We start from the raw sequence: 9,697 nt of genomic DNA, 5'->3' as shown, positions 1-9,697 counted from the left end.
CGTTATTGACTACCTGCCTACTGAGTAATACCTCATAAGCTAATACTTAACCCTCTTGTTGCCATCAACTCAGTTATTGCTCAGTTGAGACACGTTGGGCATGTTTGGGGAGTTTTTAGTGGAGTTTGAAGGCTTTGTGTTGCGTATTTGACATATTCAAGGCCTGGGAAACTGACCCTAATGTTTACTTTATTGATCCTTCCGGAAAGCTTCCTCACCTTGAAGTTTATGAGCAAGCTTGGACGGACAAGTCAAAACAACAGCACAGTCTGCGCTGAGGATTATCCAGGTTTCCAGGCCTGCATGTCTTTGTGTTTTCCGGGGTTTTATTAGCCCATTGGATAGATGAGGGCTACTTGTTTTTTTGCTTGCATTAAAATCTCAGAGGACCCCCCCCCCCTCAGAAAACAACCTACTGCCACTGAACACATCTGCAAGTGCTACTGAGATAATAGAACAAGGGAGAACAATCGGATTTAAAGCCATTAAGAGAAGACAAAGTCCCATTTGGGCCAGAACTCAAGCACCAGATGTGAATGCGAGTGAAAAACCACTAACGGATACCATCTTGAATGAAATCACTGCACTGGCATCACTGGGGGATTGTTCCTCTAAATGTCATTTGCACGGGACACTTTGGTTCACACATTTATTTTTCAAAATAAGTGTAAATGTTACAGTTCATCTAGGAAACATATTTACAGGTTTTGCAACAGTGAAATAAATAAGGTTGTATAGAATATAGCAGATAGAAATGGTAAATAGTCTACAATGTACAGCAGCTTTGGCTACCAAAAGTTCATTTTCAAAAAAGAAAGACAATCTCAAACTATAGTTTAGTATTAATAAATAAAGCTATGTGAAAAAATAAATAAGGTACTCTTCTGTCCTACTAATTTAAACTACTTTTTTTTTACACATAGAAGAACAAAGAATTGCGTAAGCTTTTACAGTCGCCTCTTCATTTTAAAGCACATGGTCATGATTCAAACAGACACATCTACAGAGATACTAAAACACTTCAATATAAATTGGTCTCCAACCAATTTTGGCATCAGAAAGGTCTTTGTATTGAGAAATTGGCAAAGGGTTGAGAACTACAATCCAAAACCTTTTCCTATGAAACCCAGGTTTGTTTTCGTAATGCTTCTCAGTTTCTATCCTCTCCTCTGTACTGATCACACTGGTACAGAGCCTGTAGCTGCAACAGCGTGTTCACTTGAGTGGTTTAACATCTCCGAGGGCTTAATATGCCTATCAAATCCCTGATTAGGGATTTTATCCCTACAAGAATCCTGCAGGGAGCTTTCTAAGAAAAAAAACAAAAAAACACTGGCTCCAAAGAAAAGTGCTACGTCTCTTTAACACGCTCTGTAATGTGTACCCTTGGGTAGAGTTACTGGCGAGCTCCGCTTACACTCTTCCACATCACATAATTCACTTGTATTTGAAGATGTGACGCTGTACATATCTGCACATCTTAATAATGGGTGAATAAATTACCGTTTTTAAGTTCCTGGATATGTTTTTACACAGTAATTAAATTAAACAAGATATGCATTAAGGCTATAGAATTAAGGCTTTAAAATGAATCACTAACATTCGGTGTGTGCAGAAGCTCCACATGGCTGTGAATTAAATTATGAGACATGGTATCAAAGACATTCGTCATGCACTCGATAATATGACATTCTTCCTGGATGAACATCATTACACTTTGCAGATTTAATAATGATGAAGTACGACTGAGTCCTTCTGGATGAGACAGAGTGGAAAGATGAAGGTGACTTGCTACCGTATTATAGACACGTTTTGCACGAGTTCACAAATTTCTTTCTTTCTGAGAATTGCTGTTTGTAGTCAGGACTTTTATGAATGGAATGACTCGGGTCATATAAAGGTAGAACAAAGGCTATTATTTTGGAAGCGTGTCCTTCCTGAACTTGATCGCAGGAATGTTTAGACTGGCATCTTCAAAATGTTTCAATCTGGCCCCGCCGAGACACCCATAATAAAAACGAGAGGTGGCCAAGAACAACACTAAAACTAGTACAAATACTGTAGAAATATACAAAAACTAAGATGGAAACCACACATTGTAAAGCAGGGGCTTTGGATCTGTGGGTCTATATAAAGCCTGTTGACTTTTTATGATTTGGCTGCTGAACCCAATTTGATCCAACTGGATTATCAGTTCCTTTGGCCTCCCTGCTGATGAAAATGATAACATCCATGAAGCACTGCTAAACTCAAGAAAGGGAGGGTGGTGCAGCCCAAGCCCAAGCCCCTCTCCTAAAGCTTTTTAATGCTCCTCTTATGGCCTCAGAATTTCAATTTCAAAGGAGGCAATAATAAGCAATAATATTACAATGTTCACAGTCAAAGTCTGATTGTGAGAGAGGAGTCTCTCTGGCTGCCTCCCGCTCTGTCTTAAAGCCCGGAGTGGCTGTGTCCTTTTTATGTCCATCCGTCCATTCACCTCCCAGCATCCCACTCCACCACAGTGATCCAAACACAGAAGAATATGGACACAAATTGAAAGAAGCATAGGTCACTTGCTTTGTCTCTTGTAGAGTGTCCTCAGTTTCACAGACAAATGGGTGGAAAGACAAAGCGGCGGAACCCAAGGTGTGTGTGTACTGTTGCACTAATCACCTTGGAAACAGCAGTAAGAGAGAGTGGGAGGTGTCGGACAGCTCTGATCTGCAGAGTTCCAGAGGTGTTTATTTTTCTTTTAGCGCCAGTCGTTGCTCAGCTTGGCCCTGGGGATGGTCATCTTGTCCCCACAGGTGGAGCTCATTTCTGGAGAGAAGTGGATGATGCCGCAGTCGTTCTTCGCATTCTGAAACTTGTTCTCCTTGGAGGGCTCCATGTAGACCACTGAGTTCTTGTTGACGTGCTTCTTGAGGATCACCGTCTAAGCAGAAAAAAGGAAAGAAAATACATACTCCTTTAGTTTGAAGACATCAGTAAGGTCTAAATAGCTAAAAAAAAAGTGTAATAATTGAGGTTAACTTGCATGAAATGGCTTCTTTATGATGTATATAAGGGCCTTTGTAAATATAATGAAAAGAAATAAAGAGCAAGGGCTGGTGGGTATGAATCAGAAAAAAAAGGAATTTATGAGAATAAAGTTACAAATATACAAGAAAAAACTCAGATATTCTCTGGGAATAACATTGAAAATGTAAGAGTTGCCCAACCTTGCAGAGCAAAGCAGTTTACAATGAAAAATAAATTCTAATCAGAATTTTTACTTGAGAGGTATGTGCTAATGTACTACTTTAACCTAAGAGAATTTCCATTTATATTCTCCTTCAGGTAGACTTGAATCTCTGAATGTTTTCTCAGTTCACCCTAGGGAGTTCTCTCCAACACTCCCCACAGCAGACTGGGCTCTGGTTTTAGACAGAGGGTGAAAAGAGGTGCTGCAGCACAGGCAGTATGAGAAAATAAAGACTCTTTGAACATCAAAGCGTGTAAACATGTCACAGTAGAGGCACAAAATACAATTGTGAAACCTGAAAATGAGGATAATAGGGCCCCTTTAAACCTAATCTCATACTTTTGATTATACTCTGACAAATTTAGATTTTCTGACACTTCAAACTAATTTCATGGTAGAGTTGTAGATTTTATGATAGACATGACCTTTTTCCACTTTAAAGTACGGCTCGAAGGGGAAACTGCATTAATCCTACTTGTCATGACAGCTTTAGCACTAGTTGTAGCAGAAGCTGGAAGATCACAGGAAAACTCCCTGTGACCCACCCCCAGATGAACACTGTCCTCTGTTATTTATACCAGGGAGCCTGTGTAATTCAGCACCATTTTAAGCCTTCAAAACAAGCCGATTTATGTGATTGATTGATAAACTTCTCACCTTCTTTGGTGCACTGTAGCAGGACATCTGCACCCACTTCTTTTTCTTGTTGATCAGTAACGCCACCACGAGAAAGATGATGATTGCTAGCAGAAGACCTGCCAGGATCCAGGCTGCTGATTGGTAGATGACGGCCATCTCTGTATGGCTGGGGTAGTTCTCACCCAAAACTGGATCATCTGTGGGACAAATTACAAAATCGAAATTGAAAACAGATTATGACTTTGGCTAAAGTCCCTGCTCATTACATAACAATGAAAAAGGAACACTTGTTGTCTAATGTTTAGCCAATGTCCATTTGTCATCAGTGTTTTATTTCAGCATCAAAGTATAATTATGAAATATATAACTTTCAGTCATTTATCAAGGCATCTCAAACACCCTTTAGTAGCATAAATATTTGCAGGGATTGGCAGAGAGAGTACAAACAATGGCACCAGTACTAGGATAGGGTTACACAGTGTTTTAGAGGGAATATACAGAGGAGTGTGTGAAGTTATTCAGTGAGCAGGTACCTGTATAAGCAATGATGGGCGGCACAGTGACAGTGGTTATCCAAACTCTACTCTCCACTGTAGTAGGGGTTGTTGTCTTTGGGCCATTGGTGGACAAGATCACCGGCACTGACGTTGTAACTTCTGTTAAGGAATAAAATCATTAATAACATCGCGGCTGTAATGCAAAACATTCCAGACAAACACTTCCAACTGTGCATGAGTGTATAAACTCCCTGGTGTCTCATTGGTAAGCTGTGTTTATATGAATTGTCCCCTTAACTTCCACTGTACCTCTTTGTTGAGGCATTATGTAAAAAAACTGTTTTCCCCAGGGTGAATAACAAAAACAAAGGGCTGAACAATGGGAGCCTATGCCGAGGTTTTCCTCTATAGGAAAAGCTGACATGGAGCTTTGCCTTCCTGTGCCGCCACAGAGAGAGTGTCGCGGGCCGATTCAGCTGGGGACAGGAAACACGTGTGAATGTGCGGATGCCGGAGGAATGTTTTTGCTTGGAGTGGACCGTGTGTGTATGTCACATGGAATGTTGTTGCGAATGATGGTGTTTGCCCATGAAGCGCCAGAGTGGCTGTGTCTAACGAACAAACACATACACATTCAGTCTGGAAACAGGCATTGCCTCAGTTACACCCTCTTTTTGACATGTAGCATTTTGAATTATAACTTTCCCAACAACAGGCTGTGCCTTGTTAAAGTGGTACCACTTATTGTAAAAAAAAATAAAAAACTGGTTGGAATTGCTAAACTTTTTAAATTTGTGGAATTATGATATAAACTACATTTAGAAAATCCAAGTTATGTTTATTTTAAGTGGGGTAAAAGTATTCAAAGCAACACAAAGACTTTAATGAGACACACCTAAATACTCACCGAGACAGTGTGGGCAGCACTGGCCCTTGCGTAACACAGGCACCCTGCAGTTGGCAGCGGGACAGTGCTGAGAGAAACACTGAATGGTGCCGTTGTTGCAGGTGCAGCTGGTGCAGGCGTTGGCCTTCCAGGAGTCCCCAGCCAGTAGAACGTCTCCATCGCTGGTTATGCAGTACTCCTGCTGGCTTTTGTTCACAGGCAGTAAGGGGCTCAGCGTCTCCTCTGTGGAGGCACACAAGAATAAATAGGGTTAATAATGAGAATAGACAAAAGGCTAAAATGTAAAACATATGGCTGTGACCTATGTTCTTGCGGAATGACCTGGCAGTGCAAAGTTATAGCCTAAGATTAGCTTGAGTTATAAATAATTGCTCCAAGAGAGGTCTGATTCTACATGGCTCCTCATTTATCCCAGACGTTTAACATCTCAATCCACTAACATTATCGAGCTTTGAGGGCCGAGATAAGATGCTTTACTGTACATTAAACACAAACACAAGTGACTCCATATGTCAGATGTCAGTTCCATAGGAGGCCTTTATCTCTCTGTCTCAGACCCTCGCACCACCAAAGACTTTAGTCAGCATGTGCACACTGCACTACCCTATTGTACACATTCATCATGGGGCCTGTCAGTGAGATGTGTATTATTCCCACATTCCTGGTGACCAAGCCCATACATATATCAAAGGCTGGCCTCTGACAATCTGCTTTTGTGAAGGGGAGATGCAGCGATAAGGTGGGCCCGGCATTCTCAAGGAGCAGCTCTCAGGCGCAGTCATGCATTGCTGATTTGTGGGCCTCATGCTTGGGAGTGCTTGGGATATGTTGATTCTAAGTCTATGAGAAGAGGCTTCAGTGTTTGGGTACTGTTGTAAATAAAATATGCATGTGGTTTTTTGCACTTTTGCCTTGACATTTTTGTCAAAGGTTAATTCCCATAACCAGACGAATACCGCAGATTTTGTGAAATTAGTTACGTTCTTGCCCCTCCAGCTATAAGGGGAGTTGGATGAACCTCCGGTGTGGGCCACAGTCCACATGTGCTGCTGCCTGCCTGCAGGATCACTATGTAAATCCAACCAGTCCTGGCTAGTTTCTTTATGAATCGGTGGCTTGACATAAAACTGCCTGACAAAGTGCAACATGCAAGACCTTCCAAAACCACATGCTCACACCCAAAACAGATTTAAACTTCCCGTCCAACTACCCCAACTAGTGACTCCTGCTGAGCTTTATCTGAAATTACCCCTGTAGCTTTTGTTTAATGTTACCTTCGCATATGTGGCAACAGGTGTCCTTGTTCCTGATCGGTGTCTGGCAGAGAGCCGGGGGACACACTTCAGTGTCGCACAGGACACGTCCCTTCCTGCAGGTGCATCTCGTGCAGTCATCCAGGTTCCATGTCTCCCCCTCTACATAAAACTCCCCCCCAGGTGCTCTGCACACCACCATGTCCATCCCTTCTGGCTGACCGCTGCCTGACTCGTCTACAAAAAAGGAAAGAAAAAGGAAACGGTCATGTGTCTGCTATCAAATTTAAACATTTATTTAGCCCATTACAATAACTGCTGCCGGATGAAGCAACCATCGTGAGTCATAGGTTACTGGAATAAAGATGCATTGGAGGCCGCGTTCCATTAAAAATCAGCCGAGGGCATTTAGGTTGGTGTCCAAGTTGTGTTTTGACACTAGTTTAGTTGAAAACATCTTTCTGTCCAGCAGAGTAGCAGACATCTGTGAAGAGTTAGCCTGTTGTCCCCTGACTGCAAAGTGTGTGTAGCTTCTGAAAGTTGTAGACATTCTTTAACTCCTAAATATTTGAACAGCCAACTGAGTCACTCCTCCATAAATATCCTGCATGAGTTGGAGGGTTGTGGATAAAAAAACGTGTGGGTGTGGATCAGTGTGCTTTCCATTTAGAGAAACAGACAGAGACTGTAAGACTGAGGGTTTAATTGGCCAACAAGTCTAAAGCCTTAAAGATCCAAAGCTGTTAAAGGAACTGTGCACTGGGACTGTACACTGTGTATTGCCAGATTCTTGTTTGTGTGTATTCATTACTTTTATATTTTGTCTCAGTGAGTCCTAAAAATGTTAACAAAATGTATTATATTAAATGTTGCTACATGTGGAGCCTAAATTCATGGTATTGTTGATTGCTTTACAACAAACTAAAAGAGAACTACAATCAAACCACTGCCTTTGATAGAGAGTAGTTTCCAAATGAGGAAAAGACCGTAAAAAAAATTCCAGCTGATTAAAAACGTGGGTGTCGTTTCTGTATTTTTTGCCATCATCAGTGGTTTTTAACCCTATATGATTGATAAACACAAAAACAGGGCTTAGACTTGTTAAAATGTTCCACATCTTTCAAACAATCAGAGTTGTATTCCAATTTGATGTATTTGTATAGGCATGCAAACAAAAAGTCATAGTATAGCATGTTGTACAAAAGTTGCACAAAAGTCATGGTATAGCATGTTCAAAAGATATGTAATTGTATAGTATACCATTTTTTAAAATTAAGTAATGGATACAATGTAATACAGTATAAGAAAAAAGACAGTATAGTAAATCAAATGTAAAAGAAAATCCTAAAAATATCACAAAAGTCATAGTAGAGTATTCCATGAATGATTTCAATGAAAAAAGTCAAAGTGAAGTTGGGCATAAAAAATCATTAAAAATAATCGTGTTGTACAGCAGTAATTTCCTAGTCATCTAGTCATAGGAAATGTCTTTAAAAAAAGATAATAGAATCAATCAATCAATCAATCAATCAATCAATCAATCAATCAATCAAGCTTCTAACCTTACCAACAGGTATAATGGCCAAAACCACAAACTAAGATCTGAAGTTGTGATATCCAGGAATAAACCTTTAGAAAACAATAGCATCCCTTAAAACTTGATAATATAAAGTAACATAAGAATTGCACATACCTTCACATGTAGGACAACACTGGTCAGGCCTCACAACAGGACTAGAACAGCTGGGCACGGGGCACGATATAAGCACACACATCTCCCTTCCTGAGTGGCAGTAGCAGTCCCGGCAACCGTCGTGCCAGCCATCACCTTCCTCGTACCTGTTCCCATTGGAAGTGAGGCAATAGATGGGCTTCGGGGCCAGGGCAGTGGTGCTGGGGAAGTGGCCACTTTCTAGGGACACAAACATGAAAAGCACAAATAAATGACCGCTGGGGACTCGTGGAAAAGCTTTGCAAAATTACCGAGAGCTACATAGCCTGCTATGGCTCAGAGATCCTGTAAATCGGCTGTGGAAATTTCATTAAGTACATTTATGATTTACAGTAAAATGAACCAGTATTATTGTCTTATGTGCAATTTCATTTGAGGCCAAAGTGAGAGCTAAGTTGTTGTGGTTCCATAAACTGGAACATTCGCCAATCAGGAGTATTTAATCTTTCTTTATTGTGTATTTATGTTCCTATTACCAGCTTATAGACCTTTATAAATATCCAACCATTTTTAACTGACAAAAAACATAATAATTGTAGCTGAGGGACACATTGTTAGACCTCATGAAGGGCCTCAGTTGCCAGTTCCTTGGCCCCAGCATGTGTTAAACTCTTAAAGTGTGTAAGATTCCACTGAGATCAGGAACAAACACACTGAACCGTACAATGACGCAGAGTTCAAGCAGATGTTTTTTTTTTGTCTGTTCTCTTTCATTTAAATCTTTAAAACACACAAATGTTTTTGGAAGTATTTATATGTGTGTGTCCTCCCCTGAATATTTCAACAGCCCACAGAGGAACTGATTCAAGAGTTTCAGCAGGTAAACAGCAGTTTATAGGTCTGTGTGTGTCTCTCTGTTTGTGGAGCGCTGCACGGATCACCTCACCATACAGGTAGACCACAAGTATATTTGAATACAAATATTTATACATCAGATCAAATGTGCCGCAGCATAAATACCACCTCTGCTTTTAACTTAAGGGTTGGGGGAATCTAATTAAAGTTGCACACACAGCCCCCTGGATAAAAGTAAACATCAACAAGAACCAAAACAAGCATACATAGTCTCCTCAGCAGAGCAGCAGAAGGTCACAGGAAATCAAAGCTGCAGCTTAGTGGCAGAAACTCAACTCTGCTTACAGAGCTCCCCTATCTCCTTCCATCTGCTACCCTTTACACTGCTTACAGTTAAGACCTTGTGATGGAACTGTATCTATATATGTAGCTGTGTATCAGGAGACAGCTCTTCATAAACAACTCTTAAGAAGTACCTATGATTGATGTATCAGGGATTATAAATCCTCCATCAACACACCGTCTGTTTGTTTGCTTAGTTAAGTATTTGCGGAACATGAATATCCGAAATGAGCTCAGGGGTTATCAAAATCGTTAGAAAACGTTAACCATTACTAATATTCTCCTGGGTAAAACTAAAAACAACTC

General features: G+C 40.7%; 1 protein-coding gene across 3 annotated transcripts in view; it reads right to left on the bottom strand.

Annotated features, from left to right (window-relative positions):
• Positions 1–635: 635 nt before the first annotated feature.
• crim1 (cysteine rich transmembrane BMP regulator 1 (chordin-like)) overlaps positions 636–9,697 on the bottom strand; it is a 35,091-nt gene continuing 26,029 nt past the window's right edge. For 2 of the 3 annotated variants that reach the window (XM_063908544.1, XM_063908547.1), the window contains 6 exons: positions 8,216–8,434; positions 6,544–6,759; positions 5,258–5,491; positions 4,399–4,521; positions 3,884–4,062; positions 636–2,917 (listed from right to left, as the gene is read on the bottom strand). In XM_063908544.1, coding sequence (XP_063764614.1) covers positions 2,735–2,917; positions 3,884–4,062; positions 4,399–4,521; positions 5,258–5,491; positions 6,544–6,759; positions 8,216–8,434 — 1,154 coding nt within the window. In that variant the 3' untranslated portion in view covers positions 636–2,734. The remainder of the gene's footprint in view (positions 2,918–3,883; positions 4,063–4,398; positions 4,522–5,257; positions 5,492–6,543; positions 6,760–8,215; positions 8,435–9,697) is intronic. The other variant, XM_063908546.1, reaches the window with a different exon arrangement.

The sequence above is a fragment of the Eleginops maclovinus genome, chromosome 19 (genome assembly GCF_036324505.1).
Source record: "Eleginops maclovinus isolate JMC-PN-2008 ecotype Puerto Natales chromosome 19, JC_Emac_rtc_rv5, whole genome shotgun sequence".
Lineage (NCBI taxonomy): Eukaryota > Metazoa > Chordata > Actinopteri > Perciformes > Eleginopidae > Eleginops > Eleginops maclovinus.
Note: the sequence above shows the minus strand (reverse complement) of the source record. Positions and strands in the feature narration are given on the sequence as shown.